Here is a 25,609-nt window from a genome sequence, read left to right as displayed (position 1 = left end):
CACTATACTATATATGTATTGCGATTCAATACTGTGATTTTATTGTTATTCGATGTTCCAAACATATTGCTCACCAAATGTCTGCTGCAGAAAGAAGAGAGACAGGAGAAAACATTTTTTTCAGTCGTGGAAACAAAAGACCTGAAAACAAAGTCTCCCCATTTAAAAAGAAGATGGAGAACAAGCTATGAAGGAAAAATACTGTAGTTTTGGTGCAGGTACAGACAACTAGCACAATAATAATATCACGATTGTCATAACGATTGTCAAAAATAATAACCCAATATGTAACTATCGATTTTTTGACCCAATCACTAAGGTGCATCACAGGGTGAATGGAACTAATGCATAGAATATAATATTTTCACTGTACAACTTCACTCAAGCAAGGTAATGCAGTTGAGTGAAGTCATCTACAAAAGGAACAACTATTGTCATCCTGTTAATCATTGGGATCTGCTCAATCCGCATCGTGGAAGTTCAGCTTTACAGCGTGATTTAAATTTAAAGGCAATGTTCCCGCTTTTGCGGAGACTGCATTCACGGTAAACGTTGCATATGTTGGCTCAATCGGAAGTTACCTTTCAATTTCTATTGCAAAATCTGTAACGCTTTAGCCTTCCAGACTGAATATGGTCCGTAATGGAGTCATCTACAATAGGAACAACAACTATTGCCATCCTCTCAATCCAAACATTGACTTCAGTCCTATATTGACCTTGTATGTTGCAGGCTAAAGTTGTGGTTACATAAAGTTACCTACAAGTTAAGTACCTGAAATGATCCATTGTTATCCCCTTAAATCTTTAAAACACATACTAGGTAAATACCAGTTGAAATAGGACAACATTTAATATGTAAAAAAAACAAAAAGGAACACTTGACAAGGTCTCTGTAAATATTAACATTTATTTAAGTATACAATTTAGTATTTCCATTGCTTTTTCCAACCTCTGAAGGTTTGATGTCAGTATTACGGTTTCTTAATGCAGCAATCACCTCGGTGGAGGATGGTAGAAATTGAGACAGGCAATACGGTTCAAACATCATCCATTTGGCTACTTCTGTATATACTGTAAAACCAAAGCCTTGTAGACGCTTCGTGCAAATGACAATTTTGGTTCCTTATTAGCTTTTGTATGGAGGCATTTACAGATTCATCCCATAAAAGTTCAAGAAAAACTGGAAGATGTTTCTAGATCTGCTGAATATGAACACTGACCTAATAGCTAGTAACATAAATATTATTCTAATTCCAGCAGGGAGGAGAGAATAATATTTATTGTAACAGATACAGTAAGTTAGAGAAAAGAGACAAAACAAAAGCTTAAATGAATCCTATTTTTGTATAAGTTATACATTTTTGTAGTGATAATTTCCCCTCTGAAAGTTAACACAGGACACCTCTGTAAACCCATAATGAGCAGGACATTTCCGTAGTGTCAATCATAAATGGATTCTAATAAAAGCTGCTTTAAGAGCTTCCATGATCCTCTCTGGTCCTCTGTAGCTCATTTGGTAGACAAGGCTCTTGCAACGCCAGGATAGTGGGTTTGGTTCCCAGGACAGCCATACGTAAAAAAATGTACGCACTTGTGACTAAATCACTTCGGATAAAAGCGTCTGCTAAATAGCATATATTATATATTCCATTAGTCACTGACTGGCAGGCAGATATACAGATGTAGATCTTAAATTGTATCATCCTGTTGCTGGAGAACTTTTCCACAATGTAGGACATTTTTAACTTGTAGTATATTTGAGGTTTAAAACGGCTTCTGAAGTTTCTAATTTCCAGACTTGATTTTCCCTCATGAAAAATGTCCATTCATTATAATCCACATAAAAATGTACAGTTCCGGCCTTCCGAGTGGCACATTGGTCTAAGGCTGTACCACTAGAGATTCTGGGTTCGAGGCCAGGCTCTGATGCAGCCGGCCGCGACCGGAAGGCCCATGGGGCGACGCACAATTGACCCAGCATCATCCGGGTTAGGGAGGGTTCGGCCGGCAGGGATATCCTTGTCTCATCGCGCACTAGCGACTCCTGTGGCGGGCCGGGCACAGTGCACACTGACACAGTCGCCAGGTGTACGGTGTTTCCTATGACATATTGGTGCGGCTGGTTTCCTGGTTGGATGGGCATTGTGTCAAGAAGCAGTGCGGCTTGGTTGGGTTGTGTTTCGGAGGACGCATGGCTCTCGACCTTCACCTCTCCCGAGTCCGTATAGGAGTTGCAGCGATGAGACAAGACTAACTACTACCAATTGGATACGACGAAATTGGGGCGAAAAAAGGCATGAAAAATACACACAAAAAAAAATCACAGTTCCTGTTGCCGCAGGATTATTTTCCTGCTGTAGCAAACAGGCTCAAATTAAGATCCTACATCTGTATACTGATCCAGCACATCGTAAGCTTTGTTTTCCCCATCACTTTAGCAGATTGTTGGAACACAACTATGACATTGCACTGTTACTCTTATAGTAAATTCAATTTTGAAATTGTGCCAAGATAACAGCTTTGAACGAAGCATTGAACACATTTACACCAGTCAATTTGGGCTTACAATTCTAATAAGTGGCCTCCATATGAAAAAATAACTGTGCTAAACTAGGATCTCATTAAGAAAATCGAAGGTACAGAAAAGTAGGGTAAGAAAATAGTGTTATCTTGCATTAACAACACAACAATGACCTCTCTCGTTTGTTACGTGTGTGTGTGTGTACATATATATATCTATCTTTCTCCCTTTCTTTACGGACAGGGGAACAGAACATTTAAAGTAACACACCAAACAAATATATCCTAACTAGAATTGCACACTGTTAATCCATCAGATACCGTACTACTTGAACCTGCTGTCTTTAGGCTGTCATAACCATGACATAGCAGCAGTAGGGCTAAGTGTTCAGAACGTTGCAGATGGAAATATAATGTTAGCTGATACTGTAAGTGAATAAGAACTATTCTTGAGGACCGAGAATCATATCTATTCTACACAATACGTTTCTATCTCTGGACGTTCCGTGACATTGCACCCTCCTAAACAGACGCCAGGTGTCATTGGTGATTTATAACACCTTGTATTAGCGTACGACAAGCAATCTCGCAGCGTCACATGCAGTGGTGGTCAGCCTGAGCAAGTCAGCGTATTACCATGAACAGTTATGACAGCTTATAATATTTGTATATCATGCTTTTAACAGTGATGTGAGCATTCTATGACAGAGTCGCAGGAAAGTGTTACCAGAGATACTCTACAGAGGGTGTGTGACAACACTTTACAGATTAAATGAACAAGGTATTGCACAGGTTAATAAAAGCAAAAAAGGCAACAATAAATAGAGCAAAATCATAGAACACTCTCAATTTTAGTCCGTTTTTGGAAGATTTTAGGATCAGTTTAGTGTCAGTTGTGTTGGGGAGGAGGACTTGAAACTTTACTAGTCATCCCATTCGTCGTCATCTTCAAAATCCTCTTCGTCATCATCATCCTCATCTTCATCTAGGAAATGTCAAAGCAGACTTGTTAACAAAATATAAAGAGATCTACATCTTTATATTAAGGGCAACTAGTAATAACGCAATCCGGATTAATTCTCAAAGAACACAAGTAGTTCAATTCAGCATCTTGACTTGCAGCTGCTCACCAATGGCTGCATGGCACAAGACTGTATTCGCCCGTTGAGCTAAAGTCGAGGCATTAGCTCAGGGAGTCAACGTAAGTCTTCAGGTCTCAGGCAAGGTTATTCATCAAGCAAGTGCTGTTAACCGAATCACTTCCATCACACAGTCGGCTGTGTTGCCTTGGAATTTTCTGCTCTAACTCACTGTAAATATTCAGCATTGCTGTATATTTAAGCAATAATACCTGAGGGGGTGTGGTATTTCGCCAATATACCACGGCTTGACACTGTTCTTATGCACGTCACAACGTGGAGTGCCTGGGTACAGCCCTTAGCCATGGTATATTGGCCATACACCATAAACCCCTGAGGTGCCTTATTGCTAATTAGGACAGTAAAAATAATTGTGTCATACTCGTGGTATACGGTCTGATATACCACAGCTTTCAGCCAAATCAGCATTCAGGGTTCGAACCACTCAGTCTATAATTCATGAATTTGTACTCCTCTGTATAGTGTTTTATTTTTAGTGGTATTGTGCGTTGTCCTGTTCACTGTTGCAATGCCTCTTGGCCAGGTTGTTAATGTAAATGCGAACTGGTTCTCAATTGACTCATCTGGATAAATAAAGGTGAAATAAATAAACCTGCCAGTTGGAACCTACCTGAGGAGTGGATGGCTTTGCTCCTCTTCTGCATGACTTCCATAAGTGCCCCCACGATGCCTGCCGAGGGGGCCGGTGTAGGGGAGCCCGATTCAGGGCCGTCTGGTACCTGAGACACACACACACACAGTTAATCACACAAACAAACATGGAAATACACTCAAACACAGACAGGCAGACAGTGGCACTTACGGTTTTTAGCTGGATGCCCTGCCGTATCTGGTCGAGCAGGGCATCGCGCCCTACGGTGGTGGCCGGTGGCTTGGAGGCCGGTGGCTCCACCTTCTTCAGCTGGGTGCCCCCACGGATCTGCTCTAGCAGGGCCGACTTACCCCCTGAGCCCGGGGGTGAGTGGGGCGACTCCACACCACCGTCCAGCTCTGGAGGGGGCGGGGGTCCAGGTGGGGGAGGTGGTGGAGGAGGTGGAGGAGGGGCTCCCCCGCCACCGGAGGGTGGTGCTGCTGGTGGGGGAGGTGGCGGTGGGGCCTGGGGGGCATGTGAGGGTGGAGGCGGTGGCTGGTAGTGGTGGTGGCCGTGGCCCCCTCTGTTGGGGGGCGGGGGAGGAGGGGGGGCTCCTAGGGCACCAGGCCTGGAGGGGGGAGGGGGGGGAGGGGCAGAGGTGGGGGCCCGAGAGGGTGGAGGTGGTGGCGGGGCACCCCGGCCACCTCGCGATGGGGGTGGTGGTGGTGGGGGAGGAGCTGGGCCCGAGCTGTGGGGTGGGGGAGGAGGAGGTGGGCCACCCCGAGAGGGAGGAGGTGGTGGGGCTTGGTAGGACAATGGATGGAAAAGGAGAGCGAGAGAGAGAGAGCGAGTCAGTTTGACAGTCACAATATCCCATTCAGCAGGGGTTTGAATTACTGGGGAGAACGAGAGTTCTGAATGATCCCATCACAAAATCAGGGCTCTCTCACTTATAAGCACTGAAAATAACTTGTGCATGCATCCCCAAAAATGTTGTTCCAATTATAGGTTATCCACCAAGAGTTAATGCCTAATTCAAACCCTGTCATCCAGATACTCTATTAAAAATCAAAAAAATAATAAAAGTCAAGTAAACAAGTATAGAATGTATAAGTGTAATTTTATACTTATTTCATTCAAGTTCACTAACATTATCTAGACCTACTAGTAGGCTAATTCTGTTGTGATAATAACGTTAGTTGTGTTGTGTCGGAGTTGAGGCCCGGACCAATCAACAAAGCCAAAAACTATAAAACGTTGGTGAGCATCCACACTAGAGGAAAGTGTATCGTTCTACAGGCCTACACCTGTCAATCAACTGTTCAACGCATCCTACTGTACGCTGCTATTAACAGGGTGGTAACAAGACCATACATGAGGTCTCCAACCCACAGATACTGGTTCAGACCATTTAGTGCTTTTAGGGTGTGTTCATTGTCATAGTGACAACTGAAAATAATACTTCAAAGTACATGTAGGCCTAATGAAAAATAATATAGTAATGCATATTTAAATGTAGCCTGCGCATCTCTTAAACATACAGCATGTCATTGCCTCATTGCTAATTAACAAACGTTATGTAACACCCAATTCCCCTGTGTGAAAAAGTAATTTCCCCCTAACACACAATAACTGGTTGTGTCAACTTCATATGCAATGACTGCAACCAAATGCTTCCTGTAGTTGTTGATCAGTCTCTCACATCACTGTAGAGGGATTTTGGCACATTGTCGCATGCAGAACTGATTTAACTCAGCGACATTTATTAATGCCTACATTACTTTTTGCCACATTTATTCTAGTACAGACACCATAATGCATACTTTTAAATGATATGTGACAAACATAAAAAAAATATACATACTTTAAGGAAAACATTTGTAAGATGACTAATGTTACTGTCCACACTACAAAAACAAAATACTAAAATACATGTCCTTTTATCCTTGAAACATTTAATCGCCAAGTCGAGGATCGGTAGGATGGTCAGTTTTACGAGGGTATGTTTGGCAGCATGAGTGAAGGATGCTTTGTTGCGAAATAGGAAGCCAATTCTAGATTTAACTTTGGATTGGAGATATTTGATGTGAGTCTGGAAAGTTTACAGTCTAACCAGACACCTAGGAATTTGTAGTTGTCCACATATTCATAAGTCAGAACCGTCCAGAGTAGTGATGCTGGACGAACGGGCAGGTGCAGGCAGTTATCGGTTGAAGAGCATGCATTTAGTTTTACTTGTATTTAAGAGCAGTTGGAGGCCAATACATAGCATCAGATCTCCAGGGTTTATATACATCATTGCTTGAGATACAAGGAACTGAGGATGAGTCCAGTGAACTCACCTTGCCTACGGAGCTCGTTCTTGACGGCCTCCACCCCTCCTTTCTTTTCGATGAAGTCATAGATGACCTTGGAGGTCTCCTTGTCCTTCAGCTGGGCCTCTGAGATGCCACACATGTCAAACAGGTTCTTTAGCTCCGGGTCCAGGTTATTCAACTGGGGCAGAGAAATAGAGATAGAGACCGGGTCAGGACAATTCAAAACTAACATATTTGTTTCTCTCTGCATTTTGTCCTGAACGGATGGAATCTGTAATGTTTCGAAAATGGCTTAAATTATGCTCTACATACAACCATGGCCTGCCAAATACAAAAATGCAATACCAATTCCATTTAACTAATAAAACGTAATATAGCACCGACAAGAATCTAATTATTTTGAAAATCTAAGTGACATTCTGCCATCTTCTGGATGAACATGGGTATTGCACCAGATTGTGCACACAACAACAACACATGGCCTTTAACTGACTTCTTTTTGTTTGTTCAATCATAATTGGGTAATAGTGATCTTTGCAGCTAGTCTTCTTTGCTTCGGCATGAAAGAGTGTGCGTGATACTTCTGTATGCATGACTAGTCAAGTAAATAGACATGCAATTAAGCCCAAGGGAATGGGGTTCAATCAGTCATGCTCATTAGGGTCATTAAAACAGACTGTATTCTGTCCATTAACAAGCTCTCTGGTCCACTTTGTTCTTAGTGACATGCATCACTGACTGCAGATTCAGACTGTGCTTTAGATGTGTTCCTCTGTCTCACTCCGGATTGAATTCAAAACCCTTCTGCTGACTTTCCAGTGTATTCGTGGAATTGCCCCTCCTTATCTCAAACAACTGCTCACCCTCCATAACCCCACCCGCACCCTCAGGTCAAGCGATAGCCTGCTCCTCCACACCCCCAGGACTAAGCTCCACTCCCTGGGGGAATCAGGCTTTTAGCTTGACCGCCTCCAGCCTCTGGAATGCCCTCCCAGACCACCTGAAGTCCCCAGAGACTCTGGAATGCCCTCCCAGACCACCTGAAGTCACCACAGACTCTGGAATGCCCTCCCAGACCACCTGAAGTCACCACAGACTCTGGAATGCCCTCCCAGACCACCTGAAGTCACCACAGACTTGGGGCTCCTTTAAAAAACGGGCCTAAAGAACATTCTCTTTAGGAAGGCTTTCTGTTCATATATGTGTTCCTTGGTGTCAGCTGTCCTTTGTAGTGTCAGCTGGGTTCTTTGGTGTCAGTTGTCCATTGTAGTATCAGCTGGGTTCTTTGGTGTCAGTTGTCCATTGTAGTGTCAGCTGGGTTCTGTGTGTCAGTTGTCCATTGTAGTGTCAGCTGGGTTCTGTGTGTCAGTTGTCCCTTGTAATGTCAGCTGGGTTCTGTGTGTCAGTTGTCCCTTGTAATGCCAGCTGGGTTCTGTCTGTCAGTTGTCCCTTGTAATGCCAGCTGGGTTCTGTGTGTCAGTTGTCCCTTGTAATGCCAGCTGGGTTCTGTGTCAGTTGTCCCTTGTAATGTCAGCTGGGTTCTGTGTCAGTTGTCCCTTGTAATATCAGCTGGGTTTTGTGTCAGTTGTCCCTTGTAATGTCAGTTGTCCCTTGTAATGTCAGCTGGGTTCTGTGTCAGTTGTCCCTTGTAATGTCAGCTGGGTTCTGTGTCAGTTGTCCCTTGTAATGCCAGCTGGGTTCTGTGTCAGTTGTCCTGTCTATTTTTCTTTCTATTTGTTTTTTCTATTTTATGCACTTCGGGATTATTCTGTCAAATGAAAAGCGCTTTACAAATGTAATAAAGCATTATCATTGTAATTATTATTTAGCCTGGTCCTAGACCTGTACTGTATGTGCTTAAGCCAACTTCTCTGACAGTTGTTTGAATAGCATGACAATGATAGACCTAACAATAACTCATCTGGCCTATATTGGCAAAACCACTTAACATTTTTGAAGCATAGCTTCCCTAAACAGTGACAAAATATTTTCTGGAAAATTCAGGGTTGCAAGTGGGGCTTGTATGACAGCATTGAATGTATGATAAGTATGCACTGTATCCAACAGAGGCCATTGTGTGGGTCAATCATGGGTCGGCCACACAGGTCACCATTGTGTGCCCATGAAGGGTGTGTGTGTGTGGTACTTACATCGAAGCCTGTGTTTGGGTCCCAGCCCACATGGCCGATGTGCCTGAAGAGAGACAGACACACAGGACAGACAGGGATGAGCACATACATACACGTGTACCTACACGCAAGCGCATTACACATGCAGCAACAAACATGTCCAAGCACAAACCCTCATGTAAACCCACTGGCTTGTGCACACACACATACACAGGCACAGTTCTGAATGCACACAAACACAATTGAGCCATTGAAGAGGTTTACAAGACACAATGAAGTACGCCCTCAAACGTAAGTGACGAGCTCAATACGTTACACAACAACTTCACAGAACATAACATACATACAGGGAAACTCCTGCTGCGCTACATCTCTCCACAAAGACCCGTCTGAAGTGTACTCTATAGACAGAAGGGTGGTCCACTCACTGGAAGTTGCTGGGGGTGCCTATGTCAGCCTTGGTGAGCTTCTTCCTCTTGCCCTTGACTTTCTTCTCCTTCTTGTTGAAGCTGCTGTGCAGCATGTTGTTGACGTGGTGTGGCTGATGCTGCTGCTGGTGGTGTTGATGATGGTGGGAGTTGTGGAAACGCACATTGTTGATCTCCGGGTTCTTGATGTCCACAGTGGCCATAGGGAGAGCTGGGCCTTTAGTAGGAGGGAGAGGAGGGAGAGAAGGAGGAAAGGGAGAAACTGTTAGAACTGGAAGCTCAGAACCAGTGCTGGGAAGCTCAGAACCAGTGCTGGGAAGCTCTCACAAAATGAGTGGGAGCCAATCCAAAAGGTCATTCTTTCATTTCTTAGCATTTCCAACAAGTTGTAATACAGACAGGTCCGATTATACAGCCCTTTTTAATTATTCATAAGAGACCCGAGGGTAACAATAATTTGCATACTTGACTGGCCATAAAAAGCTTACTGTATAACTTGGTCTGTGTTGTGACTATGGTAGTCTCTAAAAACCCATCAACAGTTCAGGCCAGGTCAATCTCACAGCTGACAATGCAGGACCACACACAATTAAATACCAGTTTTTTGATGTATTTAGAACTATTTCAAGTTAGTGTAAAGACAACTAACAGAGGGCACTAACTGTCCTCTACACACATGCCAGGACCTTTGTGAATATCTAGAACCCTAACACCAGCGTGTCACATTCCATTTAAATTCTAATTCAGATTAGCAAAAGATTTTACATTTATGCCAAAAAATAATTACATCATTATGTCAATCATGTGCATTAATTTCTTAATTCACTAGAATTGAAATGGGATCTGCATGACAACAACCCTACCGTTAAACACCTCTCTCAGCCAGCTCTTAGTCCTCAGGTCTTTTAGCACCACACTCTCTCTCTTCCTCAAAAGGACAAGGGCAGGACAACGGCATATAAAACCCATCCACAAGCAGCACTGGACACCCAACCACTCTTCCAACTTCAACTCACTGTCCCATGACTCTGATAAAGACAGACTTAATAAAGAAGTTGGTGCAATACATCCTTGTTCCAGTCAGATGATACAGCGTTGAGAAGACCAATGGACTCATTTGATGGATTTTCTATTTAACTGACCGGCGAGGCTCTCGAGGTTCTCAAACTACCTGTGGCTGCACCAGTGAATAGCACAGCAGTCTTTCACAGACTAAAGAACTGAAAGACTACAGAAACGTTGATAGAATCAATCTGGTTGAAAACCAGTGTTTGTGCTCCTGGTGTGTGTGTGTGTGTGTGTGTTTGTTGGAACTTACAGTGCCTTGCAAAAGTATTCGGCCCCCTTGAACTTTGCGACCTTTTGCCACATTTCAGGCTTCAAACATAAAGATATAAAACTGTATTTTTTTGTGAAGAATCAACAACAAGTGGGACATAATCATGAAGTGGAACGACATTTATTGGATATTTCAAACTTTTTTAACAAATCAAAAACTGAAAGATTGGGCGTGCAAAATTATTCAGCCCCTTTACTTTCAGTGCAGCAAACTCTCTCCAGAAGTTCAGTGAGGATCTCTGAATGATCCAATGTTGACCTAAATGACTAATGATGATAAATACAATCCACCTGTGTGTAATCAAGTCTCCGTATAAATGCACCTGCACTGTGATAGTCTCAGAGGTCCGTTAAAAGCGCAGAGAGCATCATGAAGAACAAGGAACACACCAGGCAGGTCCGAGATACTGTTGTGAAGAAGTTTAAAGCCGGATTTGGATACAAAAAGATTTCCCAAGCTTTAAACATCCCAAGGAGCACTGTGCAAGCGATAATATTGAAATGGAAGGAGTATCAGACCACTGCAAATCTACCAAGATCTGGCCGTCCCTCTAAACTTTCAGCTCATACAAGGAGAAGACTGATCAGAGATGCAGCCAAGAGGCCCATGATCACTCTGGATGAACTGCAGAGATCTACAGCTGAGGTGGGAGACTCTGTCCATAGGACAACAATCAGTCGTATATTGCACAAATCTGGCCTTTATGGAAGAGTGGCAAGAAGAAAGCCATTTCTTAAAGATATCCATAAAAAGTGTCGTTTAAAGTTTGCCACAAGCCACCTGGGAGACACACCAAACATGTGGAAGAAGGTGCTCTGGTCAGATGAAACCAAAATTGAACTTTTTGGCAACAATGCAAAACGTTATGTTTGGCGTAAAAGCAGCACAGCTGAACACACCATCCCCACTGTCAAACATGGTGGTGGCAGCATCATGGTTTGGGCCTGCTTTTCTTCAGCAGGGACAGGGAAGATGGTTCAAATTGATGGGAAGATGGATGGAGCCAAATACAGGACCATTCTGGAAGAAAACCTGATGTAGTCTGCAAAAGACCTGAGACTGGGACGGAGATTTGTCTTCCAACAAGACAATAATCCAAAACATAAAGCAAAATCTACAATGGAATGGTTCAAAAATAAACATATCCAGGTGTTAGAATGGCCAAGTCAAAGTCCAGACCTGAATCCAATCGAGAATCTGTGGAAAGAACTGAAAACTGCTGTTCACAAATGCTCTCCATCTAACCTCACTGAGCTCGAGCTGTTTTGCAAGGAGGAATGGGAAAAAAATTTAGTCTCTCGATGTGCAAAACTGATAGAGACATACCCCAAGCGACTTACAGCTGTAATCGCAGCAAAAGGTGGCGCTACAAAGTATTAACTTAAGGGGGCTGAATAATTTTGCACGCCCAATTTTTCAGTTTTTGATTTGTTAAAAAAGTTTGAAATATCCAATAAATGTCATTCCACTTCATGATTGTGTCCCACTTGTTGTTGATTCTTCCCAAAAAAATACAGTTGTATATCTTTATGTTTGAGCCTGAAATGTGGCAAAAGGTCGCAAAGTTCAAGGGGGCCGAATACTTTCGCAAGGCACTGTATGTGACATCAGCCGGGAGCCATGCTGCTGCCTTGGACAATTCAATTCATCCATTCATGATGAACATCTAGTGCTTGGTTTAAAATTCAGCTAATTCCTTGGACTGTTATTGGTCAATATTACCCAGGAGGCACTAACATGGCTGCTATGGATTATGTCTAGGAACTTGATAATAACGCCTTCTGATTGAAACTGCAACGGCCAACTGTAACGGAGCTAGGTCTGTTACCTACTCTTGCATGATGAATAACCTTGGCTGATACCTAGGTTAGGCTTCAGATCAGTGGGCTAACAGTCTTCTGGAATGCAGAAGCCCTCAGTACATGGCTGTGGTCAAACCTCCCCAGTCCAGGCATTTGAGCGCTCTCCTTGAGTCCATGTTAATCTCCACAAAATGCAGTTGGATCTGACATAATCAGTAATCCACAGCTAATCCCAACCAAATCCCTGGATTCCCTAGAAATGTTAGAAGTCTCAGCTATCGACGAGGAAATGCAAGCATGACTTTGAAAGCTCCCTTGCCTTGAGACACGTTTACCCTCATCTTTCCACTTCATTGGGGGCTTTCAATGGAGAACTTGCAAAGAATCCATGCAGTGGTACCATTCAGATGTAGCTGTTTGGCTGTACGTAAGTCAATGACTGACAGACCAAGCTAACGGTTGTCCTCCTGTCCATTTTAGGCTTCAGAAATATCAAATGTAATCATTCAATACCAATAAATATTAACGTGCTTCCTTTCCCAAAGCACACACTGCCAACATGACAGTGAATTATGACAAGGAAAACAAAATGAACATATTGAAGGAGGAGAGGGAAGCAAAAAAGGAAATAACTCCCAAAGCAAAGAGCGAATCTAGGGCAAATATGTCACCTTGTTAGTTTCACACTCAATAATGGGACTGACATATCCCAAACAATATCCTTCCACCATGGAGAATAGTCCTTCTAGGATCCCTACATTTGGGTCCATTTGCATTCAAATACCAAATTCTATGCAATAGATTAGTACATGAAATTTAAGGTATACAAGTATCTGTGAGAAGGCTGATTTAAAGAGAGAGAGTTGGCAGTTGGACACGCACTGAGAGACCCATATGGTTTACACATGGCACACAGAGGGCCTCATGCTGCACAGATTAAGCCTAAAGCCCAATGTTAGGGCTAAAAATGACAATGTCAACAAAGTCATACTCGGAGTGAGTGCATGTGTACTCATACGAATTTGATTTAGCCTATTTGTCTACAGTAACTGACCCGTCTGATCATGCCATATCGCAAAGGGGTGTGTGGGTGTACATGCATACTACTGTACATTTGATTTTGCGTGACGGATTATAGGAGATTTATGCTTTTGTAACGTAAAATAACAAAGGATTGTGTCCCATTACATGTTGAAAATCAACATTTGGACTATAAAAATCGGTACAATTCAAAGAATGGACAACATACCATTTGCAGGGTCACGTCTTTTCTCTGCAAAACAAAACGGGCACAATTATAATTTCTCAGCCGATTCAGATGGCAAAAGCCACAGCTATCAGAGCGATAGAGAGTGTATGTGGAAGTGTGAAAGGAAAAGCAAAGTGTTTGGAAAGCATTCAGAGTTAGTTTATGAGAGTCAGATGGACAGACAAATAGGAGGGAAGTCTGGAAAGGTAGCCACTGCAGGCTGGAGAGAATGACAGTTCTCTGACCAGTCAGATCCTGGACGGCGGATAAATTCCAGAACAGATGCAAACAAAATTTAAAAAATTGTTGTGGAAAAACAGAGAATTAAACTAGCTGTCCCTAACATACCATTACAGTAGCCCCTTTCCCAGCCCCACGTCTTTGGAAACTCACTCCTCACAGCAAGAGCAGTACACGTCAAAGGCTGGCAAGCAGAGAGGAACAGAGAGAGATGGAGGGAAGCCAGAAAGGAACACCATCACAGCTTTTAACACAGAGACCCTCTGCTGTTTTGACTAGACAGACATACCACTGACTTTCCAACAGCAACCAGCAAAAAAATTGATGCAGGGCTCAATTCCAAACCCATTCCTAGAACCTTGTTGACCCCAAATGAACCCCTCGAGGAGTTACAAGATACATCTAAGGCAAATTATGGGATGATTTGGGATTGGGCCCCTGGTTGTTAGTAGTAGAGCAGTGAGATACATTTGAGCTTTCTTCGCTTTCCCTGTCCAGAGGGTCAAAGGCTGAGGTGATGAGAAAGCAGAAGGCGTGTAGACTGAGCCTGTGGGGCCACTGTAGTTACCCGTTTTACGTTGCCGTCTGCTGAGTAGGTCTTTCAGTGCGGCTCTAAATCGCTTGGCCTCTTCCTCGCTAGCGAAGTTCAGGCCTACCTGGCAGTTCTGGATATAGAGTGAGGAAAGAGAGATCAGTCATGTTTTTAAAGACACTGTCTATGTTGGGTCCACAAGCTTTCAAGCGGAGGTAGTATACTTACATCTCCTGAAAACGAAATGAAATAGGACCTCGAGCTGTTGATTGAGAAGTTATTGTAGAGCTCCTGTTCAAACATGGTTTTCCCTTCCTGACAAGAGAGAAATAACAGTCACTGAAAATCCTATATTGGCAGCACAGAGGGATTTCCTCAGGAAAGGTATTAAGCTAGTGAGGCTAGGCTAACTTTAACCATCCTCCCCATAATGCACTCACTCACCTTGATGTCAAAGACCCTGATGAAGTAGGACCTCAGAGGGTTATCCTTGATCAGACAGGCTACTCCGCAGCACCTCTTCACCCAGGACGAGCTCCTGTCTGCCCCATACACCTGAACCACCGCTGTGCACAGAGTCTGAGGACATCATCACAATGGGAGTGTGGTACGTACAGCAAAGTAAAACTCACTATAGTGACACAATGTTAATTCAATGTGATTCAAAAGTGCAGTGTTGAATTGCAAGTCACTTTTTTTCTACACGAAACTGACTGACATCATTCTACAACTTGTTACATGGGCACTGTTGTTAACAAGCCTAACTAGTGGAATGCCTCTAGGGGCCAATAAGTAAGTTATGACAGTATAGAGGAAGAGGAACACATCCACGGACAAGAAACACTGATTAGATGCCCCGGGAGCATATAGTACAAGGTTTGCAAATCAGACAGCCTGAGCAGACCTGATAGAGAATGATAGACATAGCCAGTAGCCACACAAACCAAAGCTTGGTTTTCTGTCACCATGGACACAGAGAGCAACCTATGCCAATCACCAAGGAGACCACAAGGAAGAGGAAATACCACTACGGCTTGCTTCCTCTTCCTTGTCTACGATTTATTATCGCAGGTATGAGCGAGAGAAAACGAGTAAGCACTTCTCGCCCCATACTCACACCTCATCCTAACACAGGAAAGGTCACTGGCCAGATCATAGGCTAAGTCTAAATGTTCCCAAATCCCATGGTAGGAAAAAGGTTAAGGGGATCGAAAGAACACACATCGAGCTAGGGCTTTGACTTTGGCATATGGTGTTGCTCCTAATATAACGTTATTTATCTGGACAGGGTACTGTAGACTACTGTAGTCTTTCCACTGGCTTGTCATTTGACACTTTTGTTCATCTAATGCAGCTTCTCAAGAATAGACCGATTTGACTTTCACAAATACCTTAATAGCCTTCAGCATTGGGAAAAGATGTATGTTCTGACCTAACCATTTCACAGAAGCTAACTTCCTTTAGCGCCTATTGATGATAGTATCTTTTGGCCAGAGGAATTTTGTTAAGAGCCCTGACGATCTTTCTGAAAGTTAAAACTCTTCAGTGTATATTCCTTAAGATAAGGAATATACACTGAACAAAAACATAAATGCAACATGTAAAGTGTTGTAAAGTGTTCCATGCAAAAAGCTTATTTCTCTCAAATGTTGTGCATAAATTTGTTTATATCTCTGTTAGTGAGAATTTATCCTATGCTAAAATAATCCATCCACCTGACAGGTGTGACATATCAAGAAGCTGATCAAACAACATGATCATTACACAGGTGCACCGTGCTGGGGGAAATAAAAGGCCATTATAAAATGTGCAATTGTGTCACACAACACAATGCCACAGGTATTGAGGGCGCTTGCAATTGGCATGCTGACTGCAGAAATGTCCACCAGAGCTGTTGCCAGAGCATTAAGCTGCCGTTTCCCTTTTGGGATCGTCTGCGGGGAGGTGCTGAGGAGTGTTTCTGTTTGTAATAAAGCCTTTTATGGAGAAAAACTGTGTCTGGCTGCACCACTGCAGGCCCTCCCAGGCCCACCCATGGCTGCACCACTGCCCAGTCATTTGAAATCCATAGATTAGGGCCAATTAATTTATTTCAATTGACTGATTTCCTTATATGAACTGTATCGCAGTAAAATATCTGAAATTGTTGCGTTTATATTTTTGTTCAGTATATTTTTCATTTCAGCAAGGGATTTTTAAAAATGTTTAATTATTTTTTTTTTATGTCAAATGACTACACAACGTTATAAGGTTAGGGTTTCCCAGCCGGACATATTTCCATGTTACAGAGCTGTTATTTCTCGTTTACACACAACTGTGTAAGAAAGATGTGAAAGATGGACACCACAAACGTGTTTTCACTGAAAAATACTGTCAGCTGCAACTGTTAAAAGAGAGTATATTTTGCATTTGTTTTGATATGATATGAAAGTAGAGGGGTTTATGTTTCTAGAACTGTACCGCAATTGAGAATAGATTATCGTTTAGATGGAGTTGGTTGTTTTGGCTGCCAGAGCCAATTCACCTCTAAACGGAACAGGGTCCTTGGACTATAAGGATTAACGTTAGGCTCTTCTAGTCCATTATTGGGATAGTTCTGACCATATTCCCTATTGTGCAAACACACAGGCTAATGTCTTCCCCCGGGATGTTGCAATGGCTGTCAAACTAAAACAAAATATTGAAGTGCAAAAATGCCAGACTGCAGTGCGTCAGTAGGCAGCACTTAATACATTAGCAGCAGTGCAGTCAATTTATAAACACAGTCGCGTGCAACATTAGCCGATACAATGTTGACCTATGTTTATTAATAATGGGGTATGCACTGAATTATAATAGTGGCGTTTGCATCTGTTTACAGGCCGAGGTAAACTAATACGCCAGGGGCAAATGTTCACATTTCCAAGCTAATTTCTTGACAACAAATCCCCTTGACAGGCAAACATCTCTGCTTTCCCATACTCTTCCCTGCATCGTTCCAGCAAAGCCATGGAAAAAGCTGCTGAGCTGTTATGCGTCTTATCGGCCTGCAGCCAGGCTATTGCCTAACATTAGCCTACATAACAGTACACTAACATTTTGCAAATAGCCTAACACATTATTTTCGCAAAGTTACAGGTAGATAAATTGCACTTGAGAGCTTAGTGTGGTCGTAAACAAGACAACTTACAATGCATTTCCTTCCCAGGTAGTTGAAGAGGCATTCGTTCTCTTGCGGGGTGAGGAGTATGGAGCCAATATTTCCAACCCGGCGTTGCGGAGGATGGCTATTCATGTTCCCAAATAATTTCCAGATAAACAAAGTTAACTGTTTTACTCTTGAATATTACAAACAATTCATGCAGCCTTTGGTCGCCATGGCCTGCAACTGCATCGTCTTATTACGTTGTTTCTAAGGTAGCTAGAGGCCTGCAAAATGAAATATTTTTGGATCCCGGTTGTTGAATAACGTCACCATGCCCCAGGGTCCTCGAAGAATCCGTGGGAACCCCAATCTCTGCAGAGGGCAAAATCTAAACTTTCATTCGTAACTCCAGCTGCAACATCGATAACGTTAACATCCATCCAATATGGCACAGTAGGCAGTGTGAAGGAACAGCCATTCCAATGGAGAAAGGGGGTGGAGAAACCAAAAAATCATATACAAATGTAAGAATAAGGCCCCCTCTTCCGAAATAAATTAATTTGCATTAAAAAATATATATTTTTAATGTCGTCTGTAAATGTTCTGGTGTTACAATATAATGAGGATGCCAAAAATATCACGAAGGATGGAATGGTCTAGCCCTATTTCCCCGTGGATTTTGCAAAAGGAATGCGTTACGTTGTAAGGGGGTGCGTGCAGAGCTGGACCGTGACTGGGGCGCGTTCAGCAGGACGCAACGTTTTGGAACGTACAGATAGAAATCAGATGTAGCGCAAACATGCTTCTCTGACATGTAGAATAAGGAATCACATCGGCTCTATTCAGGGTTTCTATCTGCAACGTTGTAGAACAATTGGCAACTGAACATGTTTGCTATTTATTATGGTGGAGCTACTACTGTTGTCATATTTTCAAAGAGAGCGATACAATGTTACATATGTACAGTATATAACCTACTTATTACATCTAGAAGCATTTTGAGCACATGAACCTGCTATATAAAAACAAAATAAGTAATATTTTGCTTCTCTCTCTTCTTCTCTAGTTCTCTCTCTCAAACACAAAGTTCAGTGAGTTCAATGGCTATCGATATGGATCTTTTTTTGTAGTTTTAAAACAAGTCCAAAACCTATATCATAATTTGAACATGATTAGTTGAGTATGACTAACATTGAATAAAATATGACTGTAATTTCTCAGATTCACTTGTTTAATAAAATAATGTAAAATAGTCGACCACTTTTTTACTTGATAGCCTCAAGCTGGCATCTGTGTTTTTAAAACTCAAATGTTCATCTTATTCAGGATTTGATTGTATAATCATTCATTCGGTAAAATTGCTCCAAACAAGACTATGAGTTTTCATCTGTAGTGCAAACAGCATTTAGTGACACTGGAATTTCAACATGAACAACTATGGCTGATATAAATTAAATATGTTGGGCCATGGGGCCTTGGGGTTGGCTATTAGGTGTAAAACGGAGCACGAAAGTGCTTTTAGGAAACCTTTCCAACAGCACTTGGTGTTTTCAGGTTTAATATCCTCAGGTATTATGATACCACACTGCCCTGTGCTTCATTATCTCACCCCAAACATTGAGCTTTAATCAATACTCCCTGGAGATGTGCCTCTAAGTGCTCCTCCATGTCTTTCATCTAACATATAAAGAAGGGAGGAAGAGAGGTAGACAGATGGACAGACTTTATCTGAGGGGGGTGTCCTACCAGGTGCCACCTGGTCCTTCCTTAAACCCTGTCAGAGAGGTATTAGCAAAGCGCTAATCTATTAGGCTAGCAACACTTCTTGTGTGTTTGGGTGTATGACGTTAAAAGGTTATTGGATTCGACACTAGGCTAACATTAGCGGGGAAAGACTTGCTGCATCATAAGTCTTACCATTTGACTCTGACATTGCTCGTTCTGATATTGCTCTTTCTGATACTTCTTAATAAACAAAAATCACTTTATGGATGATGTGTGTATTGTTTTGAATTGAAAGCTTTTCACTGTGCCTGCACTAACATCAGCTAATCTGTTTATACGACCAATAAACATTGATTTTATGTGGTGGCCACAAGATTCTCTCTCTTTCTTTTTCTCACTCACACACGTACGAATGCATGCAAAAAACGTATTCAGTTATGTTACCATTAAAAATATTGTAATCAGATTACAGATACGTTTTATAAACTACTGTAGATGATAACTTTTTGGATTACTTTTACATTCATAAAGGATGTTTGCGAAACAAAAATTCATTTTGACACCTTTCTATTTTCTCAATAACATTAAAATCAGCATTGAAAAAAGGTGCACGTTTAAGATTGTTCCACCTGAGCAAGTCTGACCACAGATCAGAGACCACTATGATGACACACCAAATGCATTTGATGGATCCTTTTTGTCTTCTTCTAATGCCTCTTAAGGGGAATGTAATCGCATTACATTACACACACACACACACACACACACACACACACACACACACACACACACACACACACACACACACACCCCCCCCCCATTTGACCTCTTTGCCATCTCTCATACACTTACACATCTCTTGATCTCCACACACACACACAAAGGTGATAGAAATAGCGGCGGAGGGCACACAATTTCCACTGTTGTTTTGTCTGTGGTTCGACACTCACAGACTACTGCCAGTGGATTGTGCAACAAAGAGAGACAGTGTCATTAAGACAAGAGAATGGGCTGAGAGGAAATGAAGAAAGGAAAGAACCCCAGTTGAGACATCCACCACTCCCCCTCACTTTCCCTAGGCCTCTTCTGTGCATTCCTAGACATTGTGTGTTATCCTCAATGGTTTACTAATGTGCATGCATGGTTATTTTTTATGTGTACTTGTTTTTTTTAAATGGTTGAATTAAACTAAGTACCAAAATCAATCATTCACTGTATGTTTTTCTCCTTCAGATGGGTCACGTCATTTCAGTTGGTGACGGTAACATGTGGGCTGGGGAATATTCATCCATTCACATCCCAAGTAGATTCTGTGCTGCATTCATGAAGCAGACGTCAGATCAATATGGTGGGCACAATTAGGCCTTTCTGTGTCATGGGCTCATCATAGGCCAGTGTTCCTAGGCTAGACAAAGCCTGAACCACTTCAATCAGTGGTTTTAGCCAAATCATCAATTTCCAGAGTAGACTTTGGACATAACAATGTACATGTAACATTACATTCAAAGGTTTAATAAAGCCTCAAAACCTTTTTTTTTTTATTTACTTTGTCACCAATTTTATTGCAACACATTTGCTTACAGGTATACATTATTTATGTTGCATCCATGCATACCTTAGAAAGGTTTTATGAAGAAGAACTGAACAGACATTTGTTTCTTGTCAGAACAATTGTCAAGGCTTTCTTCCGGTGAAGGAGAGGCGGACCAAAATGCATTGTGGTTATTTCGATAGATGTTTAATAAAAGATTAACACAAACAATTACAAAACCATAAACATACCGTGAAAACCTAAACAGCCTTCTCTGGTGCAAACAAACACAGAGACAGGAACAATCATCCACAAAACACTCAAAGAATATGGCTGCCTAAATATGGTAATCAATCAGAGACAATGATGAACACCTGCCTCTGATTGAGAACCACTCCAGGCAACCATAGACTTTTCTAGACAACCCCACTATACCACAATCCCAATCCCTACAAAACTCCAAGACAAAACACACCACATAATTAACCCATGTCACACCCTGGCCTGACCAAAATAAAAAAGAAAACACAAAATACTAAGACCAGGGCGTGACAACAATATACAATTTAGCATTTGTATTTCAATGTAAATAGACAACATTTATTGTTTTGAACAATACAATTGCAGGGGTTTCCTTTATGTAATTACTTGTTCGTAATACCCCCAAAACGGTCCATATTTTCACTTCCTGTGAGGAATGTAGTTGTAGAAAAGCGTGGGAGAGCAGCAGTTGAACCTTTTTGTGTGGAAAGATGGCTGGATCTGTTTCCAGCGGGACCATTCTATGATCAATAGTTACAACTGCAACATTTGGTTAAGGGACTGTCAGCGCAAAAAGATTGAACTTGATCTTATTTGGACCTATACGGTCAGGGCCTGTGTTTATACATCTTCTCAGAGTAGGAGTTACGCCTTTTATATTAAGAGTCTATATCTTGACTCCTACTCTGTTAAATCATTGACAACCATAGACCTGTCACATATCAACATATAGACAAACCATAGGCTGATTATAATGAGGTATTCTGTTTCAGATGGTATTGTCAATTTTTCAATTACTTGTATGTCTTCTAATATTGAACCTTTATCTCACTTACGGTAGGACAACTCATTATTCACCACTAGATGGAGGTAGACACTGCGTTAGGGCTGGGGTTTATTCAAGGGCTGGGGTCTATATAATGGCTGGGGTTTATTCAATGCCTGGGGTCTATTCAAGGGCTGGGGTTTATTCAATGGGTGGGGTTTATTCAATGGCTGGGGTCTATTCAATGGCTGGGGTCTATTCAATGGCTGGGGTTTATTCAATGGCTGGGGTTTATTCAATGCCTGGGGTCTATTCAAGGGCTGGGGTTTATTCAATGGGTGGGGTTTATTCAATGGCTGGGGTCTATTCAATGGCTGGGGTCTATTCAATGGCTGGGGTTTATTCAATGGCTGGGGTTTATTCAATGGCTGGGGTCTATTCAATGGCTGGGGTCTATTTATTTCAACAGTCAATGGAGGATTTGGCTTGAATTTTCATTAATGAAGATGGGAAGAAATGTATCAATAGCAGGCCGTTTCCATTTTATGAAATAATGAATTAACTCCACCCCTGGGTTATGAAGAGAAGGACTTGCATTGCATTTAATGTTGTCTGCCACAGAAGGGCTTGATGTAATTACCTTGCCTATGATGTTTCCTATTATATAATTGGTGTCTAGACCCAGACAACTACAAGTTGAAGAGGTCCTAAATATGATATCTGTTTAATTTGTTTTACCCTAATTCTGAACGAACCACCATCATGAAAAGGTCTATAGGCACAAGCTGTTCCTTGTATGTCCCCTGTGTGACAAAGAAGTTGGGCAGACACCAATATTTATTTGATCTCTAGATACCTTGAGCTCAATTTTCCTTAGTTTGTTAATTAAATGTTTTAGGAAATAAGTACATGAGAACTATTGAGGGTAGGAGCCCTTCCTTCCCTTATCAGTGCAGGTCAATAATTCACAGTCCATGACTGCTTGAAACAGAAAGCTGAGTGTAATCATTCATAGATGCAGCCATAGTCAAAAGTTGCAAGCCTTTTCAGTGTTTCTGCAGCTGAGGGGAAGGACCTTGCTCACCACCTCATCACTCCCCATCACAGTCAGATAGAGGGAGGACAAGAATGCCCAGTCAGCCATTTCTATGTTGTCTTGGAATGCAATAAAATGTTCCCCCTGTTAGCGGGTGTTTCTGCTGTTTCCACAGGAAATATTTAGGTTGGAGGAATGTGCTTTGATGGCACATGTATATGCACAAAACAGCATACAGTTAGTTTTAGTTAGTATTCCGTGACTACCAAAGAATGTTATTCCTACTTTCTCATGTAGTCCATATGTTTGTGTGACATGCCCATAACTTTTGTAAATAGATTGTAGATTTAGTAGACTTCTTGGGTGCTTTACATTACGAAAAGTACATGCAACTGCTGTGAGAGCTATTTTCAGAACTGTTGAAATAAAGATTAACTCTGACTGTACCATGATTTCTGCCATATGGTCTGTTAGAATATTCTACACCTTATTACCATGGTCGTCCATGGTAATATTCTGCACCTTATTACAATGGTCGTCCATGGTAATATTCTGCACCTTATTACAATGGTCGTCCATGGTAATAGTCTGCACCTTATTACAATGGTCGTCCATGGTAATATTCTACACCTTATTACAATGGTCGTCCATGGTAATAGTCTGCACCTTATTACTATGGTCGTCCATGGTAATATTCTACACCTTATAACAATGGTCGTCCATGGTAATAGTCTGCACCTTATTACAATGGTCGTCCATGGTAATAGTCTGCACCTTATTACAATGGTCGTCCATGGTAATAGTCTGCACCTTATTACTATGGTCGTCTACGGTAATATTCTGCACCTTATTACAATGGTCGTCCATGGTAATATTCTACACCTTATTACAATGGTCGTCCATGGTAATATTCTACACCTTATTACAATGGTCGTCCATGGTAATATTCTACACCTTATTACAATGGTCGTCCATGGTAATATTCTGCACCTTATTACAATGGTCGTCCATGGTAATATTCTGCACCTTATTACAATGGTCGTCCATGGTAATAGTCTGCACCTTATTACTATGGTCGTCTACGGTAATATTCTGCACCTTATTACAATGGTCGTCCATGGTAATATTCTGCACCTTATTACAATGGTCGTCCATGGTAATATTCTACACCTTATTACAATGGTCGTCCATGGTAATATTCTACACCTTATTACAATGGTCGTCCATGGTAATATTCTACACCTTATTACAATGGTCGTCCATGGTAATATTCTACACCTTATTACAATGGTCGTCCATGGTAATATTCTACACCTTATTACAATGGTCGTCCATGGTAATATTCTACACCTTATTACAATGGTCGTCCATGGTAATATTCTACACCTTATTAATATGGTCGTCCATGGTAATATTCTACACCTTATTACTATGGTCGTCCATGGTAATATTCTGCACCTTATTACAATGGTCGTCCATGGTAATATTCTACACCTTATTAATATGGTCGTCCATGGTAATATTCTACACCTTATTACAATGGTCGTCCATGGTAATATTCTACACCTTATTAATATGGTCGTCCATGGTAATATTCTACACCTTATTACTATGGTCGTCCATGGTAATATTCTGCACCTTATTACAATGGTCGTCCATGGTAATATTCTACACCTTATTAATATGGTCGTCCATGGTAATATTCTGCACCTTATAACAATGGTCGTCCATGGTAATATTCTACACTTTATTATAATGGTCGTCCATGGTAATATTCTGCACCTTATTACAATGGTCGTCCATGGTAATATTCTACACTTTATTATAATGGTCGTCCATGGTAATATTCTACACCTTATTACAATGGTCATCCATGGTAATATTCTACACCTTTTACAATGGTCGTCCATGGTAATATTCTACACTTTATTACAATGGTTGTCCATGGTAATATTCTACACCTTACCCACGTTGCACCTTATCCATATGCACCTTAGCCACACATTTCCTTTCCTGAAAACTGAAAGCATCTACTGTACCTGTGTGAGTCTACCTTGTAGATGTAGTCGTGGGTTTTAACAGTACACAAATTCTGTATAAAAATAATTTAAAAAGCTTGGTTACATTGTAACAGGTCTCATTTGAACTGAAGCCATTGACCATTTGATGAAGTCCATGATGATACATGCCATCTCTTTTCATGTTTGAAACATAACACTCTTTGGTTAAAATCCTCCCGTTGAGAAGAGATAGTTAGCAGAGTGAGAGCGACTGCTAGAGATGGGTCCCCTCTATTGCAAGAGTGGTGTACCCCTGTGCCTGGCCTTTGTGCCATCTCCACTGCCTGACTTAGCCAGGTCAATGAGGAGGTGCCAAGCCAACAAACGAGGGGCATCTCTGGCCACATAGATACCAAGGGACCCAGGGGGGCTCCAAAATGAAGGGCACTGCTGCACCCCAAAAACCCATATGAAGAGGCATCTAGGAGAGAGGAGAGCATCGTTTGACACTTATCGTTTCAAGAGGACCTGGACACGTGCCTCAGGATCCACAGGATAAGACTAGATCAGTAGAAGCTTGGAAAGAGGTATGTGAGACTTTAGATCCCTCAAACTCAACTCTGGACCTCTAAGCCAGTTCCCGTGCTTGTTTTCATTGTTCCCGTCTAATCAGGGACTGATTTAATTGTCAGGTAGAATGGAAAACCACCAGGCTCTGGACTTCATAGGATAAGAGTTGAGTGCCTCTGCTTTAGATCATAGCTAAGTCTTACTCGTTGTATTATATCCTGATTGGTGTTTTTAAATCATTGATGAAGGATTTTGAAGCTGATTCCTTGACCTTGTCACACCCTGATCAGTTTCACCTGTCCTTGT

General features: G+C 41.8%; 1 protein-coding gene across 2 annotated transcripts; it reads right to left on the bottom strand.

The window, feature by feature from the left end:
* Positions 1–889: 889 nt before the first annotated feature.
* LOC110521338 (actin nucleation-promoting factor WASL) lies at positions 890–18,110 on the bottom strand. 2 transcript variants are annotated; one of them, XM_036968915.2, is made up of 11 exons: positions 17,460–18,106; positions 14,735–14,869; positions 14,519–14,605; positions 14,327–14,423; positions 13,519–13,542; positions 9,129–9,345; positions 8,722–8,764; positions 6,596–6,749; positions 4,485–5,056; positions 4,293–4,401; positions 890–3,507 (listed from the first exon to the last, which is right to left on the bottom strand). In XM_036968915.2, exons 1-11 carry the CDS (start codon positions 17,562–17,564, stop codon positions 3,446–3,448), a joined length of 1,605 nt encoding a protein of 534 aa, XP_036824810.1. In that variant the 5' UTR covers positions 17,565–18,106; the 3' UTR covers positions 890–3,445. The 2 variants fall into 2 exon arrangements, with proteins under 2 accessions (XP_036824810.1, XP_036824811.1); XM_036968916.2 differs by lacking the exon at positions 13,519–13,542 and having other exon boundaries at positions 17,460–18,110.
* Between the last annotated feature and the right edge of the window lie 7,499 nt (positions 18,111–25,609).

This window comes from Oncorhynchus mykiss, chromosome 4, assembly GCF_057628025.1.
Source record: "Oncorhynchus mykiss isolate SJ-2025 chromosome 4, ASM5762802v1, whole genome shotgun sequence".
Lineage (NCBI taxonomy): Eukaryota > Metazoa > Chordata > Actinopteri > Salmoniformes > Salmonidae > Oncorhynchus > Oncorhynchus mykiss.
This window is presented reverse-complemented; position numbering and strand designations above follow the sequence as displayed.

Excerpts from the sequence above, each read along its gene's own strand:
- LOC110521338 (XM_036968915.2), bottom strand. The coding sequence starts at position 17,564 with ATGAATAGCCATCCTCCGCAACGCCGGGTTGGAAATATTGGCTCCATA. Across the intron at positions 14,424-14,518 it reads TCATTTCGTTTTCAGGAGAT|AACTGCCAGGTAGGCCTGAA; the intron begins GTAAGTATACTA and ends CTCTATATCCAG. Across the intron at positions 9,346-13,518 it reads AAGACGTGACCCTGCAAATG|GCCCAGCTCTCCCTATGGCC; the intron begins GTATGTTGTCCA and ends CTCCTACTAAAG.